Below are 19,953 nucleotides of genomic sequence, written 5' to 3' on the forward strand. Positions count from 1 at the left end.
CAAAACAAGATTAAAAATTGTCCCTAATTAAGAAGAAAAGTGATTCAAGCATTGAAATAAAATACATTAAAATTCTCTCAGAAAAGTTCAAAGAATCAAAATTAAATGAAAATACACGGGAAAAGTTCTTACAGGGTGGAAAAAAAAAGAGGAGAAAAAATATCCAAAATTACCCTTTCAGTGCTGATTTTAGATTGTATGTGTGTGTGTTTTATTTATGACACGTCCATGGACTCAATATAGACTCCAAAATGAAGAGGGTGGAAAAAGTCATCAAAATGCTCCCACCCACTGCAGGGCAAAACTTTTCGTGGTCTGTCGCAAAAATTGACAAGAGTCTGTGAGCGCGTATGGAGGAGCAAAAAAAAGGGGTTCACTTCTTCCACATCTCCCAAATTTTTTTTACCCCTCGCCCCCCTTATTCCCCTTAGTTTTCCACCCCCAAATGCCCTGTGTCACTTAATATGCTCGTTCATTTTGACTTCGACACATTGAACACATCCATTTGGCCCCCTGAGGGAGAAAATGAGACAGGGAGACACAAATGCTCCTAATAGGATTTGCTGAAGCTATTTTTAAGTGTCACTTGTTAGATTTTGGACGAACTGTCGCATGCTTTCAGACACTTTCAGCGGTACACACACATTTCAGCACATCAAGGATGAATTAAGGGTTGATTTAGAGAAGAATAATAAGTTGAAATACATATGTGTAAAAAATATTCGTTTTAAATAAAGTTTCTTTCAAAAGTTTTGATTATAAATCTGCTTAAACAATTCCTGAATTAATAGTATTTGATAAATAATATTATAAGATTTTATTTCAATATTATTAAGATTTATCGCTTTTGCAGGGCTTTTGGTTAACATCAAAGCTTTGGAATGTTTAAACTATCACCAAGAAACCGCGTGATGTGTCTCTGAGATAATTTTAGACAATTTTCATTTTTTCCCATAAAGAGAATTTCGTATAAGGGTTGAGAAATCGATTGATATTAATAGCACGGGGGGATTGCCAAGAAAGTTATTGATAAATTTCTGTTCTGAAAACAAGTTTTATGATACATTTTTGCAGAACCAATTAGGGGAAACATTTCTGGGAGATTTTTTTTTTTGAAAGAAATTGGCGCAGTGGTAGGAAATTATTACTCAAGAGTGTAGAAAAGCAAGTATTTACTATATAATGTACGTAAACGGTACATACGCGAATACCTATATAGGAAAACTTTGGCGCACTGGGTGGGATTGCGAAGCTTTTCGCTGGGTGAGAGAGAAAAAGATATGCGGAAGTTGGTGGACCGTACAAGATGAAGAATTCCTGTGAGAATTACGCGACAAAATGACAATTTCTCCTGCTCATTTGTGTATCTATGTGTCTGTGTTTAGTGTATTATATGGGGTGGTGGTTCTTGGGTTTGAAAGAGGAAGTTATACCGAAAACTTTTACCTCATGCGGCACATGGAAAAATCCATAAATCTGCTCAAGTGGCCGAGATGCCATGGGAGAGAGAGAAGTTCCTCGTTTTGAAACATACGGAAATTTCTCGTGTAAATTGCAACCAATAAATAATGCTATTAGACGACGTGTAGAACGACAAATAACAGCAATAATAATGTAAAATCCACTCTTGGTCGCACACTAATTGCACTTCTCTCGTCTTTTTCATGCCACACATACTGCCTCTTTCCCATATTCAAAAAAAACAAGAACCAAAGAAAAATAAATAAGGAAAATTTATTTATCACGCCATGAACACCAACTCAAGTAGCCAAAAGAAGAAAAATTGCTACCATTTTGAGAGCACAAACAGTTAAAAAAAAATATTTTTTTCCCTCTCCAACCTCCCATACAGAACTATTTTGCTCCAGAAAAATTCTTTACTGAAATTCCGGCGTATACACCAATTTTTTTTAACTCTCTACATTGCTCTCTGTATGAATAGGAAATTCCAATAAATTTGTCCACCACTCTACCTCTCAATTTTTTGCAGCAAAAAACCCCTGCAAACCCTTCTTTTAATTCAATTTACAAAATAAAAAAAAACCTACGCGAAGTTGGGGACGACAAATAAGCAAAAGATGGTGGAATTGTGTGAGAGAATTCTTGGGGGGCAACTTACACAATTTAGAGCTTTCCAAGGAGCTTTCTTTTCATGTGTTCTATTTTTGTTGTTGTTGTCACTGTCCTTTTTAATTTATTTTCTTTTCAGAGATTCCGAAAAAAAACGCAAAAAAGAAGAACCCAAGTGGAGAGGCACTGAACAAAACACTCTCGAGTTGAATTTATCCTTTTCAATAGGAGGCACAGAGATACGTGGTAGTAGAAGACACACAGTTGTCAGTTAATTTAATTAAAAGCAATTCAGCGGGTAAAAATACCCAATGTGACCGTGAAAAGTGTACTTTATCACCCCTTTTTCCCACTACTGCTTATTTTATTTTATTTTATTTTTACCGAAACACACATGAACACAAATTGGAAAATGGTGTCCAACTATAAATTTTCACAGAGAACGGTCACAAATTAAATTCTTCTCTATTTTATCCGAAAACCTCACTTCATTATTCTTTATGAATTTTTTTAAAGTCTTTTTTTTATGGTAAATTTTAAGGAATTTTCTTTCTCTTGTGAAAAGAGAATACTCTTTGCTTGTGAGAAATTCAGTGATGCTCCTTCAGAGTCACTCCGCAGACTGAAAGTTTTCCGTTTTGAATCGAAGAGCAGCGCTTTTACATTTGCAAATGTGTGTGTTTATTTTGCGCCCTCCATTGAAAAAGGTGGCCCACCGAGAGAGTCACAGAGAGTCGGTGAGAGTTTTTCGAATCACCCTCCCCCAAATGGGTGGGTGGAAAACATACATATTTCCCTTGATATTTCCCATTGATTCATACTTTGAGCGGCAATCGAGGGTGAGCCATGTGACCTGTGACGCCCGTGACGTCAACGAACCAATGAGAAACCTTGAGAGCTTTCTTCAATATCACGAGAGCACAACACAGTGTGGGAGAGAGCGAGAGAAAGCCCACGAAGATCGCCGGAAGTGACGATGGAGCAGCCGGGTGTTTTAAGTGTTTTCTCTTGGCAAGCCAGAATTACCCCCGGAACGTAGTATTTCATGGCGCGCGCGAATAGTCCCAACAACTTGGGGAGCTTTTAGTAGGTGCTTGGGTGCTTTTGCGCCCATCCCCCTCTCTCTTTTTTCCCTTACTCACACCACCCCACACACAGAACAGGGTGGATGTGACGCACCGCATCGCAATCGATAAGGCCCCTTCGCTCCAACATTTTCTCTGCGTCGATTGTTTACGGTGGATTTTTGCTTCTCTCAATTTGCCCCGGACAACTTCCCCACACAATCCTCCCCCCAACCCCATTCACACGAATTTTCTACGTCTCCCCACGTTCAATCTCTTTGCGTTTGGTTACTGACCGTGGAGGATTTGCAGAAATTTTGAGCTCACCTGCCGCCCAACATGGAATCTCCCATTCAACTTGGTATATTCTACTCTCACGATGAGCTTTTATCTCTTTTGCGTCACCCCCCGGTTATATGTATGCAGGGTAAAATCAAAAGCTCATGGGAGAGAAAGTTGGAAATCTTCTACCAACACCAATTTGTATGTAATATTCCTTTTGGTAAAATATTTATTATGCTCAAACATTCATTTATTTTTTAATGTTCTAAATGTTTGACAAAAGCTGATTTAACGAACAAAACATAACTTTGAAAAAGTTTTTCCTTAAAATCTTCAGCTTATTGATTTTTCATTGAGCTTCAATACGGTGTTTTGCACTATTAATTATAATTATTATTCCTAGAGAAAAGCTCTGAATTCTTTTATTTAGATTTTTTTAGAATAATTCTACAAATTCAAGCAAACATGATGTATGTTTCCTGGAATTTTTCAAACATTATTTAATTTTTAGACAAATGAAAAGCTCTACACGGAATTATATATCTTTTTCATTTGATTTTTCATGTTATATATGTATAATCTTCATGTTCAACTTATATATATTTTTTCACGAAGATACCATAAATAAATTTAAACAAATAAAACATAACACAACCCTGAATTGCTCTCTCGCTAGAGTGAAAGCTCCCTTTTGGATGCTTCGGAGTAACCTTGATTGTGAAATGAGTGTCATCGTGTGATAAAAATCGCGTATATAACAATAGCGTGGTCTGGGGGGTGTGAAATAAAAAAGTACTCATGATAGAAAAACGTGTTTCATAGCGAAGGACACCCCCCTTTGTATTGGACGGAGGGAGGGTGGCCCACTCTGGAGTTTGATGGGAAACAAAAGGTCGTCAATATCGCGATTGAAATAAATCAAGCCAAAATTGCAAATGAATGCAGTTCGACCCTTCTGTGAGAATTTTGTCACTAAGGGGTGATTTCTTTCTTTCAATATATACCCCCATTTCGCGTTTATGTCCTCCACTACCACCACCCGGGAGGCATGCGGTGTATACTGCAGATGAGGAGATAATTTTGATTAATTGCCTGAGCACGAGATTGTTGATTTTTTTTTGGCAAGACAGGGTTAAGGAGACGCAGCCATGAAATCAATTCCAATAGCCTCTCTTTGCAGCCTCCCGCAGTCAATGTCAGTGTCGATGGGGGGATGATTCCATGAGGGGTGGTTAGGGAGGGGAGAGGAGGGAAAGCTCTGTCAGAAAAGCTTTTGCAACATTGCGAGATGGTGTGACTTTACACAGGACGCAACGTCATCCCTTTTCACGGAGAGACATCGTGTGGGTGGTACATGCTCCACCCACGCCCAAACCACGTGGGAGTTGAGCTAGAGTGTCTCCCAGTGCATTCATGGAGCAGAGATGACGTCGATGATCTACTCCCGGGGCTTCACGAGGGGGGATGTGGAAGGGGATCGTCGTCGGTGAGATTAGAAAGCATAAAGTTTGTGTGTGAAGGGAAAAAAAAGCTCTCCCCATAATCAAAATGCGGGAGGGTGAATCCCCCTTCAATTGCAACAACGATGATGAAAGATGATGACAAGAAAAGTCACTCCACATTATTCTCATTTTGCACACTTTTTTTCATCACCCTCGTGATTTGGTGTGCTTTCGGTCTGCTTTTATGTAAAATCTGGTGGTGTGTAATTTAGAAGAATGTTGCGTGTAATTTTGTAATTTTTCACAAGAGTGGGCGAGATGTGTACTTCCCATTCACTCGCACACACACACTCTACAATGGCATATACGCTCTAGCCTAGTTTTTTTTTCTTGAAGAGATAATCTACAAAATCACATTCACCCACGGGAAATTCCTACATATATCAGGACATCAAATTATGTATAAGGGAATTTTCAAATTTATATTTATAAAAGTGATATGTAAATCGGAAAGTAGCGCGAAGGAGGATATTTATATATTCATCTGAGTTTAGATATAAAATACACGATACATATGGTTTCGGCAGAAATGTATGTGGGAGGAAAAAAAAACAAAGCATTGTCCTACCTTCAAACTCCGGCGTCGATCGAAGATCCTCCTCGGAACTACTGAAGGAGCGTTGTTGAGTTAAGTATGGACCACCGAGGGGTCTTTTGTGCTTCTTCGGTACATCCATCAGACTCTGCTGCTGATGAGGCAGTTGCGGCTGTTGTGTGGTGAAACGTTGCTGCTGCTTTGGGTGCACCAAGTGCGGATGTTGCCTCATTAAACCATCAATTTCACCCTGAGAAACCAAAAGGAAACCACCACAAACCCCATCTTGTTAATAAACATCATTCCAATGCCTCGAAAGTTTTGTTTTATTATCCCCAAAAAAATACGAAGGACTTATTTTCGTCCTTTTCGTTCCAAAGCTCAAAAAAACTTAATTTTGCATAATTTTTTTTTTATTTATTGAGTCAAAAAAATTGCAGGGCTACGCTGTGAAAGCTCCTGCACATTTGACATTCCTGAGGACTCGCAGGATAAGGAAGGATGGAAAACTGACAATTTCAACGAATTTTTTGTCAAAAAAGTCTTTTTTGAGCTTAAAGCAATCCCCCAAAAAATGTTTCTACTACATTCCGTACCATAAAATATTTGTCAAGCTTTTGAGAGCTTTCAAATTGAATAATAAAATTTAATTCAAACAGAAATTAAAAGAAAACTAACCTGATAAAATCGAGGGTCATCCTCTGGGTACATTCCCTGCTGTGATTGCATCTGCATCGAGTGCTGAGCCTGCATTTGCTGTTGCATTGATTGCTGCTGTTGAGGCTGCATACCCATGGAACCCATAGGTTGCTGCTGTTGCATCCCATACCCTTGCTGCCCCTGATATTGCTGCATTCCCGGATACTGGGGCTGCATACGTCGTTGTCCGGGACTCATGAGATCTGTCGCACTTTCTGCCATTCGATGTGTAGGCTGTTCCTGTTGTGAGTACTGACGTCTTAGCATACTCCCTGACCTCTGTAGCGGAAGATTTTCCTTTTCAGCAGCACTACGTGCTCTCTCGAGCTTTGGACGCTTATCGGAAGGGTCATGTGGTTCGAGACCCATCTATGAGAATTATTTTCGACATTTTTAACACATCCCACGAAAAGAAAATCAATTAAACAGAGAAAATACTCACGTGTGTCATGTCGGCTTCGAGGCGATTCCTCAGCAGTCCATCCGCAACTGTATTCTTGTGAATCCACTGACCAGTCTTGGAGAGAAGCTCCTGCTTCTTCCGGCACAAAATGCAAACCCATATCGTCTAGTGGAGAAAGAAAAAAAAATGAGAACATATGGAGAAATAGAGCCAGATTAGAAATTCACAGTATCATTTTATGCCAATGAGGGATGGTGAATAAAAAGAAATTCGATATGGAAGTGACTATGGAATTTACATAAAAATTCACAGGCATGACGCCATCAGTCGAATGTGTAATACGAAGCTTATCTGCGGGGCTAAACTCTTTTCCTTCCTCCACCAAGGCCTTTCGGTCTCATCCTCCCTCCGCACAACGCCTCCTTTTCAAGCTTCCCCCTCACATCTCAAGACATTTACAACACCCAAAAATGGTCAGGAATTTGGCAATGTGCCACGAGGCAGCTAAAAATCGACGCCTCCAAAAATCCTCCCCATACACATTTCGGGAGGATTTTCAGGCCAACATCGACAAGACATTAGCCACAATCCCCCGGTCTAATTTCAATTCAATTGATTTGCATTCCGCTGACGATGCCGATGATGGTATGATTTTGTTACGAGGAAAACTGCACATACGGAGCGACAATCATAATCATATCATGGGGTGGATAATTAAGAATCGATGAGATTTAAATTATATCCCACCATCTCATCATTCATCTTTTCTTCATTCACCACACACACACATAATTTCCATGGTATATATAGTTGAGTATGAGTCACCATTCTTCTGCACTTGGCATCTACAATAGTTACTGAACCGTTCAAAAAGTTTGTAAAGATGATGCCCTATGAAGCTTTTCTATACAAATATGTTCTCAAGATGAAGCTTTTAGTTGGAGCTTTCAAGAAATTGCAGCAACGAAAAATTAAGACAAATTACCTTCACGTTAGAAATCCTTTTTTTTTTCTTAAAAAATTCAAATCTTTTCGAAAAGAAAGTTGTAAAAAATCCATGATTGGCTGCCAAAAAATCCCTCCTAACGAAAATTTGCTATGCATTGCGGGATTAAGGGAGTTAAGTTCAACACTCACAGCTGAATTTTGAATGAAATCTCAGTGAGAAGACAAGAAATCCAGAAGTAGAAATCTAATGTGCGATCCCAAGACATTTTAAATCAGAGCTTGGCCCCATTTCAGAACACTCACTGAGAAAACAGCCATTCCTCCCCACCTCCCAACCCTTGATAATTTACCACGCCCGCCCATGAAAGACACCATGAGACGTGCCAAAGCCTTGTCGTATCATCCCATATCATTCTGTCAACTGCAGCAATAATAATAACATGTATAAAATTCAAGATATATAAAAAAGCTCATAATGCGACAGCTTTTTGGTATCATCCTCGTGTTTATAAAAATATTTCAAATACCCCCGACTCCCTTTGCTTTGCAAGTCAAAGAGGACAAACCCATGGTGTGCATTAAGTTGTTGCCGCATTACATCCCCTCCCTATCCGCCCCTCAACATGAGGACAATCTTGTACACATCGTCAACTCATGGCAAAAATGCTCCATGGAAAGCTGCAAGAGCCCCAATAGTTCTTGCTTCGTTTTTTTTTCTCTTGCCACTCCTCTCTGAAAAATCTCAGCTGGGGGTGGTTGGAAAATCACCATGTGAAAGGATAAAATATGCCACGTCATGACACAGCGACAAAAATCCCACGAGAAAAGGTTAAAGAGTGAAAATCTCCCGCTCTGACTCAATCACCCCCGGAGATGGAAGAGAAAATGAAGCCCCCGGGTGTGGGGGCACAATTTTTGGCTGTCGAATATGGTGAAATATATTTATTCGAGGAAAAGTGGCGCCATAAGTACTGGAGCCGCAAGTTTTGTTCTTCGCCTCGATGTTCTTTTTAATATCCCCATACTACACCCCTTACCCATAGGCGGCCTCTTCATTTACTTAAAGCCCATCCCACCTCAAAATGCTGACTATTGAGCCAAAGGGGGGTCAATATTATGTATGAATATATTTTTATACATATGCCGATATGTTTTGATGATTTAGGATAAATCCTTCCGAATTGCGTCAGCCAAGGGACGGTAGGTCAACCCAAACACATCCTTTCAATTTTAGGGGCCAGAGCTTTCGACGCTACTATGCGTCTTCCTCAGTGGTCAATTGTGTCTTTGTTTGGGAATCGTCAAACGTCTGAAATGAGTGATCTTGCTGATTTTTCATGTAGGGGGATTCTCTTTTTCCTTTGATTTTCTTTCACTGTACTGTAACTGACTTTTCTTGGCAATTGTCTGAGGCATAACTCAGACAATACACTCAGTTATGCCTCAGACAATTGCCAAGAAAAGTCAGTTACAGTACAGTGAAAGAAAATCAAAGGAAAAAGAGAATCCCCCTACATGAAAAATCAGCAAGATCACTCATTTCAGACGTTTGACGATTCCCAAACAAAGACACAATTGACCACTGAGGAAGACGCACAGTAGCGTCGAAAGCTCTGGCCCCTAAAATTGAAAGGATGTGTTTGGGTTGACCTACCGTCCCTTGGCTGACGCAATTCGGAAGGATTTATCCTAAATCATCAAAACATTAAAATTTCCGTCAGTATCAACCCGAGTATGCCGATATGTTCATAAATTCATTTGATTCGATACTTAATTCTATTTCTATTTTCTTAAATTACTTTGCAGACTTTGCCATACAAATTACATGTTGAGAATTTATGCTAAAAATACTGGAAAAGATAAATAAAAAATCTTAAAGAAATTTTGTGTAAGAAATTAAGTAGAAAATAGAAAATTTCTCCATATGAAATCAATAAAAAAAGCTTTTTGTGAGCTTTTTGATACAGGAGGACCCCTCCCAAAAAATATATAATAAATGTTTCTTATTCTTTGTCTACAAAAGTGTATACCTACAGTAGACGGATTTGCATTTTGATCACCAATCAACAGTGGAAATGACGAAGAAACTTGAGAATAATTACAACGAATGGGGGTTGGGGGTTTTTTGTCATCATCAACCCCTTCTCTGTAGGCAAAAATCACCCCCGTCCGCGTATTACAATTGAGAAATCGACACGTCTGACGTCAATCACATCTTTCGCATTGGCGCAATTTTGCTATTTTGATTCCGCGGACTGATGCCGCACAATCAATAGCAAATATTTGCCACTAATTACTGTCATTCACACGTCAATTGAATAAAATGAGTCTCAGGGTTGGTTGTTGCTCCCTCATTTTTTTCATTCGGTGTGTGGCAGAAGATTTTCAGGGTATATGCAGAGCAAATGGCCAAATGTGTGGGTGGGATTCTCTCTCACAACACCTCAAAATGTCTGGTGTTTTCATGGCTATAGATTTGCGTCATTCTCAAATCCCAAAACATCCCCCCAGCACGGATGAGACTTCGAGAGAGAGAGAAAGAACCATCATCTGCCCCATTCATGAAATTCCCCGCACATACAAACTCAACACAAACACACCATTTGTACTTTTTTTGCGGGTGGAGAGGAGTAGAGAAATTTGTAGTGCAAAATTTTCCCCGCAAGTATATCGTTTGTTTGACTTTGTGCACCATCATTTGAATGAATTGCGACCCCTCGACTTTATGTCCAATATAGCGTCTGCAAACACAAAGGGGCACGAAGGGTGGGGCAAGGGTTTGGCGATAAAAACTGTTGAAAAGAAAATCATGTGTCGCCACCCTCAGAAAATATCTGCAATGGGTATCCCCCCGTGCTTTTGGTCGTCCCATGAATGAGTGAAAAAGGCGAAAACGATGCGAAAACACACAAAATGCGCGTAAAATCACACCCATTCGATCGAAATGAAACCACATCTCGTGGTTCCACAGCTGCACAGAAAACTCTTCTACCCCGCATACGAGGGTATGTTGCAAATAAACCGATAAAAAACACCCCCGTACCCATTTCGGGGTCTTCCCACAAAGTAAAAGAAAAAAAAAGAATTGCGGTGTAGTGCGAAAAACCCATGGAATGGCAAACGCGCAAAAATCATACGCCGGAGCGCGTATTTAAATCGGCAATCGATGGTGTGTGAATGACGTCATTCATTCATTTCCCTTGAAAATGGTAGATTCGGGTAAATTTTTTAGGGGCGGCGGCACGAGATACTTCTACGGCGCTCCTCGGTAGCCGCGGCGGCGCAATACATACAAATTTTCACATGGAGGCCCCTCTCTTGACTTTTCTCTCGCTCTCTCCCTCTCTTTATTTTCCCATTTTTCACACCCACACACTTTGCCCCAAAGGCAATTCTCTCACATTCACCACACACAGAGACATCATTCTGTGAGCTTTTCAAAAAAAAACCCACCCCAATGTTAAAAAGCTCCCGGAGCTTTCTACAGCAATTTACATAAAAGTTTAGATCATACACTAAACCCCAGTCTCCTCTATTTAATTTCTTTTCGATTTTTTTACTCAATGAAAGTAAATAAAATTTTCATTTAAAACATTTAGAGCTTTTCCGAATATTTTCTTTTGCTTTATATATTCTTCATTCAATTTTAAAAGCCCATTTAAAGGAACTTTTACAATTGATTACAACGCAATGCGAAGAAATAGCAAAACGTACAATTTTCCAAAGCTTTTTTAACAGATTCATTCGAACGAAGCTTATAAGTTCAAACAACCAGGCGCCTCCATTGACAACATAAGCAAGGAATAACAGCTCAGAATATTTTAATTTACAAAGAATTATTATAAATGATTAAAAAAAAGCTTGCACCCCATTTAATAAAATTAAATCTGAGCGTTAGTTTAGAGAAATTGGAAAATTTATTAAGAAAGTTTCACCCATCATTGGCATATTCTCTCCATCAACTTCTTGAGACAACCGAAAAACGGGGCCAAGAAAGTAAACATATGAGTGAAAGCCCCAAAACAAACCAGATTACATTGGCATGTCCACCAAGCAAGTTTCCTCATTTTCACCCCCCAAATCCCGGACACCACCGCAAAGCACCACAAGCAGAGAGATGGAAAGTTTCGTCCAGAAATTCCCGCCCCATATATGAGACACAATAACTCACCTTAGTGCTCCGAAGAGTGACTTTTCCGCCACATCTGGCACAACATCTTATGCTGCAGTAGTGACAAATATGTCCGATGCCATCGGCAAACTTTGTCTTGAGGCAAATGTGGCAGGTGGCATCGAGCTCCACTCCCGCTTTCTTCTGCTGTTCCGCTCTGTGCCTTATTGTATCCTCCAGGACGGCCACTTCGTCCTGCTTCCGTCTACAATGTGGAAATTGTGGGGTCAATTGGGGTGCATTTGATGGTGGGGGTTGAATCAATTTAATAAATGGATGTAGGTATAGTTTTACCCACCTCATGATCTCATTTTCGCGCTCCTCCTCCTGCTTTTGGCGCATCATGACCGACTCAATGATGGCGCGTTCCTCGGCGGTCAGATGCGATAGATCCGGCATGTCGGCCATCTCGACGATGTAACACTTTTAACCTCTTCTTCCTCGCCACTCACACTCACAGTGTCACCAAGAAACTCGTCTCAAACATCCACTGTGATCATAGTTTGTGCGTGCCGAGGGAAAAAGCGCGTTATTTTACGCGCAATAACTGAGACACGTGCACTATTGCCCTTTTGAACTTTACAATGTTTATACATAGAGTCAATTTTCTCCAATTTCCCACACTTTTCGGACATTTGTACCAAATTTTCTCTCGCACAATTCACTAGCGTGTGTATTTTTTTGTGACGTTACTCCTTCATTGACCTGCCCACACTTCCTTCCTGGAGGCTCTGAAATGTCATAAAAAAGAGGAATTAGAATTAAAATTAGAAAAAGATTTTTTTCTTAGCAGTAAAATCTGTTTCTAGGGAATAGAAAAATATGAATCTATTTTTATCCATTGAATTATACTTATTGGACTCTGAAAAGTTTTTTGTTGTTGACTTTAAATTACATAAAAATGATTTTTAATTCACTAAAGTTGAATTGATTCGATTAAAGAACATACATGAAGAGTTTTAGGACTTCTTGCACATAATTTGAAGAATTTCGATTGAGAATTGACTTTTCTAAACAAATTTTGAGGTCAGAATCAATTCATGAAATATTCAGAAATTTTTAAAAATTCCTGGATCAATTTAGGTTAAAAAAATATCTAAATCAGCCCTCTAAAATTTAGAGATTTCATAAATATCCAACAAATTTTTCCACTTGGTAATCGTTAATTAAATGCATTCATTTTAGATTTCATTTAGGAACTTTTGTGGTAAAATTGTTTCAATTGCTGTGGAAGGAATGCCAACCATTCTTTTTCCTCTCTCTGTGAGGTAAAACTAGGATTATTAATTAAAACAATTGAATAGAAATTAAATAATAGGTAATTGAATTGAATTCAATTGAAAATGTGAAAAGAGGGAAAAGCCAGCAAAGTTGGAATATTTCCGACCACTATACTGGTTGTGTAAAGATTTATTTTCAGCAACACCATTCACATGATGCAACGATCAATAGAAAAGGAACAACTTTGAGACAAAACTCTCCGAACAGCCTACAATAAAACAATTATTTTCTCCCCGGAAGTAGAAGAAGACACAGAGAGAAAGTCATTGAACAATTTTTGCGGTGTTGTAAGTGAAACTTTGTGTATGAAAAGTGATTTCCTCCAAATGGAGCTCAAAGGAAGAGTTCCCATTTCCATGGCTTTCATGTAAATTTCCCATTTTACAGGCTTGATGGTATATAATACATTTGTTTCACAGAGAGAACCTACCCCTATTATTCCAATGGAGTTGGTGGGAATGACGGCAAAAAGGAGGCAAAAGTGAGAAAAGGAATTATATCCAGCCAGTATATATGGCGGTAATTGCAGGAGGAAATCGAATAAATGAGAAAGAAATTGCCACAACAAAAGGCCCTCCTGTGCAATTTTCAGACATGTTGAATTTTGTAAAATCCACCACAGAATGATTGCAGAAACTTTCATTTTACTGCTCTATTTGCTAAACTGCTATATATGCATGGGGAGTTCAATGCACGAGTGTGGCTCGTTACAGTTGGAGGGACGAAACAGCAAAACTCCCAAAGTTTTCACAAAACCCAAAAAGTTTTGGTTACAATTTTCTTCCCCCAAGGAAATGCAATTTTCAAGATTTATCGGTACAATTTTTGGACAAACTCCTAGTGCAGTTGCAAACATTTTGCATATTTGCGTTGTTGAGAAAAATGAACTTTCATCCAATTTCAATTTTCTTCGCTAGAACTTTTATTGAATTTCTTTTTCCATGTAAGAAATTATTTTAAATTATTCCAAAAAATATATATAAGAGAAAATAAATAAAATTATTTTATTTGCACAATTGCATTATTATTCCTTCTCTAAGCCATTATACTAAAAGCATCGAAATGTACTTCGTGTAGGTACTACATAAAGCTTAATGGAATCATTGTATTAAGAATATTTTTCAACGTAAAACTTGATTTTCTTGTGGGATTTTCTCTGGTATTACGTTAATTACTACTGAGACTTATGATTCAATTTATCCTGCTTTACTTTAGAGCATCAGTAGAATTATATAAAATTAAGAGACAGAGAGAAATAATTGTAAAAAAGTTCTTCTAAAATGAATTTTCTTATTCTAATCATCGATAAAAGCTCCAAACAAAATAATGGTCAGTTTGTAATTGAAAAAATCTAATCAAGTTTAATGGATTCAATTTAAAAACTTTTAAAACCTCCTTAAAACTATATTAAAGAATCACAATACAGTCATACCCCGCATATTCAAGTCGAGGTTATACTCTTCTCACCCATTAATTTTAATGCGTAAGAAGAGTATAACCTCGACTTGATTATGCGGGGTATGACTGTATTCATAAAAAAAATCTTTTAAAATAATATTTTCTCCCTCATTAAATCAAATATTTGGAATTGAACGTTCGGAAAATTCTTGGGAAAATTCAATAAATCGAATTGCTCATTCAGAACCAAGATAGAATACTATTCTTGGGGTAATTGACAAAGTTATAGCTCTAGTCTAGGTTCGCTACGGATGCCGAAGTTTGGTGAAATAAAACATTGATAGGGAATGCATTTTTCATTCAAAATTGCCACCCTAAAATTCGAGAGCTTTGCCAAAAAGATACGACGGAGGACCTTAAAAATTCATGTGAACCCATCCACTCTTTGGCAGAAAGTGGTGGCAAACGGAGTCTAGGGTAGAAGCCAAAAGTGCATTGACCAAAATTGATAAATCCCCCCCGCCTCTCGCTGTTTATTTTTTTACCCAGCTAACACCACCATTTTCCACCCGGCGCAAAAGGTTTACAACACATAACGTAACACAGGAGTCGTGACTCCTAATTCTGTGCATCCTCATTAATTTGTGGAAGATGTAGAGCATGCTAAATGCAAAGTCTCTGCACTCTACCCCTCGTACCCATCCATTTTGTCTACAACGCCCCTTTTTTCTGCCTCTCTACATACATACAATATTCTATGCCATGCGTTTTCCAGTTGCAACACTGCAAGAAATCCATTAGGCGGAAAATGAGGTCGGCGGCGTGCTTTTGCTCTTTCTCCCGCAGTTTGCAAACATTGCAGAAAAAGATGGGTGGATAATTTACCGCCCATTGGTTCCTGCTGCAACCCCCTCACGCGCCCACCAGCAATTCTTCCTGCTTCTCGATTTTCTATCTATTCATCGATACACTGTACAATGCTCACAAGACAACATATCTATGTGTATGGGTTTAATGCTACTACACGAAACTAACATTGTGGTTAAACCACAGTATTCGTGCGTGAGTTTCCCACCCCGTGACCAAATGAGAGGTTTCGAGGTAATTTCCCTATTATCTTGTAAACCTTGTTAACCTTTTACCGGTCACTTATTTTTCACCCCAAGCACTCTGTCTCGTGGTTATTTATAAAAGCTCCACCATTGAAACTCATTTTCACATGAATCGGTGCTAACTTTTGCGTCATGAAAACTAAATTGCCAAATAATGCTAGAAGTTCTTTCTTCAAAAAACAAATATAGGTACCTAACAGAGTCTCGAAGTTTCTGCCCAACCCCAGTGCACTTTCATAAACTATGTAGGTAGGTATGTTATGTATGTAATTTTCTAATTTTAAAAATAAATTATATATTGGTCTATAAATAAACTTATTGTTGAAAATATGGGTGGATAAGCTGGGGTGAAGTGGATATATTTCTCCAGAGTTATTAAAAGAGTTTTACAAGAGCATGTATGCGTGTTTATTTACCCATGAAGTTTCAATACTTTATTCAGGATAGCTTTGCACTAAAGCTCTAGACAAGCTTTTGGTAGAATTTAGTTCTTTACTCAATTGAATCACAGCTTAAATCTTTTGATAGCATTCAAAAATATAAGAAGACTTAAAAGATCTTTTTAATTGGTTGATAAATTCGAGCAATATGGTCATAGGTTAGTTCTTCGTCAAATCTATAACAAATTCAAATCTTTAGAAAGGTTTCTAATCTAATTTATAGATTATACAAATAGATTTGACGAAGAACTAACCTATGACCATATTGCTCGAATTTATCAACCAATTAAAAAGATCTTTTAAGTCTTCTTATATTTTTGAAATTTTTTTGAAATTGAAAAATTTTTTGAAAATTTGATTTTACAACGATTTTTAGCATCCAATAAATAAAAAAAAATCTCTAGAAACACCCTTTATGAAAAATTTCTAGCTACACCCCTGTTATATCTAGTTTTTAATAGGGGTTGAATCAAAAGGTGGAGTTTCGATTCAAAGATAAATCCTTTTTTCCTAGCCAATATTTCTGAGAAGCTACAATATCAATTTCATGCTAAGTAACCCCACTCCTCCCTACGCACCCACATTAAAAATTATTGAAATGATTTTTCTTTGGATTTCCCAATTTCCATTCCCTTTTATGAGTTTCAAGAGAAATTTTATTCAACATCCTAGAAATTAAAAAATTTAAAAAAAAACCCTAAAAACTAGGACATAAAAAATATAAAAGAATATAAAGTTACAGCGGAGAAAAGCCATTTCTGCTGAAAAGGAGTTATTTCAGCATTTTTTACTGTGTGGTGGTTTTTCTTTTTTGAAAAATGTGCACAATGCCAGTGTATTGTATTTTTCATGAAACAAATGGCCTCTATTTATAGATGATGATGGTACTACAGGGGGGGGAGGGATGTGAAAAAAAAGGATGTGTGCTGGGAGAGAGAAAAGTAACGAATTGATTGAATTACAGCCAAGAGAGACGCACTCGGATTCTATTGAGTCACACAATTATAGTGATTTCCCATCGCACTGATTCCCCCAAAGAGCTCCGCATCTTCGTCCCTCCACTCCCCCTACAAAAGTATGGGCGTGGGAGCATGGGAAATCATTTGATAATTTCCGATAGTAACAATCACACTCTGTTGGTGAGTAAATAGCACCATTTTCACCAATAAATTCTCTTCACTCCACCTCGAGTGGCCTGCGCGTGTTTGTGCAGAAAAAAAGTGAGTTGTTGAGGGGATATTTGGAAGGAAAGCTCCATGAGTGCTTTCTCAATTCAACGAGCCACTCGCAACTGAAATATACTGGATGGCGGAGTGCAAGGAGAGGAGCTTTTTCGATGTTCTTTTTATAGAAATATAAACACTCGAGAGTCACACACATACTCTCATGGGGTGCTGTCCCCATCTCCATGAAACGCAAGTCACAGATTTTCTTTTTTTTTGTTGTTGTATTTTCGTACTTTTGTACTCATATCTACCACATAAGAGAGGACAGATGGTGGAAAATCTCGGGAAAAATTTGATGAATTCAGAGGGATTTTTTGTTGTTGTTGAGATGATGAAAAAAGAAAGGAAAGTTTTGTAATTTACCTGGAAAGAAGTGTGGAGCTTTTAGTGTTGTGTCGCAATGAAGAAGTACACTTTGTCAGCACAAGACTATGTGTTTTCTGCAGAGAGATTCCCCACTAAAGCATTCCTTTTGTCTCTTTTGCCACACTCTTGTATACTCCCTTTCTGTCGAGGGAATTTTCTTTTTTACTTTTCTTCTTTTTCCACCCCTCACACAACACTCAAATGCAAAAGAATGCACTTTGCACGATGAATGGTGTGATTGATGAATACTGCGGGTGAACCCGTAGATTCCCGGGGGTAGCTACTGCGTGTCCGAAGAGTGCGTCCAAGTGGGTGGCCAGAGTTGGTGTTGGATTTCACAATGATGCAAAAAATCCATGGGCCATGAACGAAAATATGGCGCCGGGCATTGTCATCGTTTTTCCATCATCTCCGTGTTTCTTCCTCTTTCTCACCATATCCCAATCACGCGGATGTGGCACTTGGTAGATGCCCGCACAGACACCTGGTACACGTCTTCACGCACATCGAGTCACCAACCCTCTGGCAGACTCTCTGGTGGGCAGCGCAAGTGTATTGCTTAGTAACCACCAGGCGCCCTCATCGAAAAGCTCCATGTTTTATCTATATATGTATCTCCTTCGAAAAATTTATCGCTCTTCCGAACAAACTCTATTGTGGGACTTTTCACACACACACACGCGCACACATTCGTGGACTTTTTCTTCGATGACACAGTGTAAAACAAGGAAGGACATTCAGCAAGGAGAAAAGTCGAGGGAGCTTTTGTAAAGTATAAGAAAAAAAGAAACAACAAAAACCAACTACCTCAGCTCATTGTTAAAAGCTCGCACAGAGATGTAGAAGAAAATAAATTAATAAAATTTGAGAAAAAGTTCTTCACAAATCGCGTAAAAATTCAAACACAATTCTACATGAAAATCACACCAAGATGGAGCCCCCCGTTTTTTTTCTGTAATCTCCACCACCACAATCACTCCTTCGCACTCGAAAGCTTTCCGCAACTAAGAGAAGCTCCTTCGTTTATCCTGGGCAAAAGCACCCCTGTGTGCCCCAAATTAAAAGTCTAAAGTTGCTCGTTTATTTCGCAATCTTCCTTTTTCTGTGTTAGCCAAAAAGTCTCCTCTCTGGTTGGAAGTTTTATATCCACTCAAATGGTATCTCGAGTATCACCAACCACCCCTTATCAGTGTGTGTGTGCTTCACCCAATTTTCCACCATGCACAAACGCGCGACATTCTCACCGTCGCCCCCACATTTCTTTTACATTTTCCCAGCACTTGCGACACTTTTTCACACCAATTTTCAACACTTTTATGCACCACAAGTCCCAGGATGGCACACACTTGTCCTTTTGTTGGATTTTATGCACAGAGAACCACTTTTTTGGACGACTTTTGTGGTGTATGTCGTTCTCTTGACGTCACAACGCTAAGTATTGATTTTCTACATTGCGAAAAACTTGGTATTCGATGTTAAAGCTCCCCCACAGGCGACCCACAGTGGGGTTTTCAGGCACATTACTCTGCGCACCCCATGTGTGGGTGTTTTTGTGAAAATCCCCATAGATGGCCGTCACTGGGGGACTAGAAGAATTTTCCAGCTCATTGTTCTTGCCGACTTCCGTTTCCAAAGCTTTAAAGTTCTATTCAAAGTTTTTTTTTATTTAGCGTTTTGGGAGCTTTTGAAAGCTAGCATTTTGAGTTGAATTTTTTTTAAAGCTAGACACAATTTTTTAAACTACAATATAGGCCTATGTTTTTAGGCTATAAATTAATTTTTAGCTAGACTAAAGTTTTCTTAAATCAGTCTTTAGTTTTTATAATAATAGAGAGTAAGAAATTTATAAAAATTAAGTCTAGGACTTCATTATATTTTTTTTTAATTCAATTTTATTTTAATTCATTTTTTTTTTTTTTTTTTTGTTTTTGAATTAAAAAGAAAACGAATAAAAAATCATCAAAAAGACTTCCCAAAAGATTTCCTTTTTTAAGGGCTCACTCGATAATAAAATAAAATAAAATTTAATTAAATTTAAAAAAAAATAATCAAATTCAAGTTCTTTAATCAGCAAATCATACATATTTTCCAGAACAACTCAGGACACTCAGGAAAATCCAAACCCGACTTAAGAAAACCGATTTAAAATTTTAAGCCCGACTGAGTAGTAAATTCCGCCCTAGGTCCAAAATTTTTAAGCTTACCTGATTTTTTCAAGTTCGACTTAAATTCTTCAACTAGGTTTAACGTTCTTAAAGTCCTGCTTTAATTCTTTAAGCTAGGTTTAAATTTTTTAAAGCTAAGCTTAAGTCGCTTAAGTTTTTTAGTTCGATTTAAGTTTCTTAAGATTAAATTTTTAAAGTTAGATCTAATTTTTTTAGTAAGGCCTAATGAATTTTGTTTGTTTAATCATGACTTAAATACTTTTAAAACACGCTTAAGTTTTTTAAACTCGA

The 19,953-nt window shown here is 38.2% G+C and overlaps 1 protein-coding gene across 17 annotated transcripts in view; it reads right to left on the reverse strand.

Annotated features, from left to right (window-relative positions):
• LOC129788150 (regulating synaptic membrane exocytosis protein 2) overlaps window positions 1-18,937 on the reverse strand; it is a 42,112-nt gene extending 23,175 nt beyond the window's left edge. For all 17 annotated transcript variants that reach the window (XR_008750302.1, XR_008750306.1, XR_008750320.1 and 14 more), the window contains exons 1-6: window positions 17,495-18,937; window positions 11,973-12,405; window positions 11,675-11,879; window positions 6,595-6,720; window positions 6,132-6,521; window positions 5,487-5,703 (exon numbers count right to left, since the gene is read on the reverse strand). Coding sequence is in view for 6 of the 17 variants with exons in the window: in XM_055824263.1 (XP_055680238.1) it covers window positions 5,487-5,703; window positions 6,132-6,521; window positions 6,595-6,720; window positions 11,675-11,879; window positions 11,973-12,082 (1,048 nt within the window). In the remaining 11 variants the exon portion in view is untranslated. The remainder of the gene's footprint in view (window positions 1-5,486; window positions 5,704-6,131; window positions 6,522-6,594; window positions 6,721-11,674; window positions 11,880-11,972; window positions 12,406-17,494) is intronic.
• Between the last annotated feature and the right edge of the window lie 1,016 nt (window positions 18,938-19,953).

Source organism: Lutzomyia longipalpis, chromosome 1 (assembly GCF_024334085.1).
Source record: "Lutzomyia longipalpis isolate SR_M1_2022 chromosome 1, ASM2433408v1".
Lineage (NCBI taxonomy): Eukaryota > Metazoa > Arthropoda > Insecta > Diptera > Psychodidae > Lutzomyia > Lutzomyia longipalpis.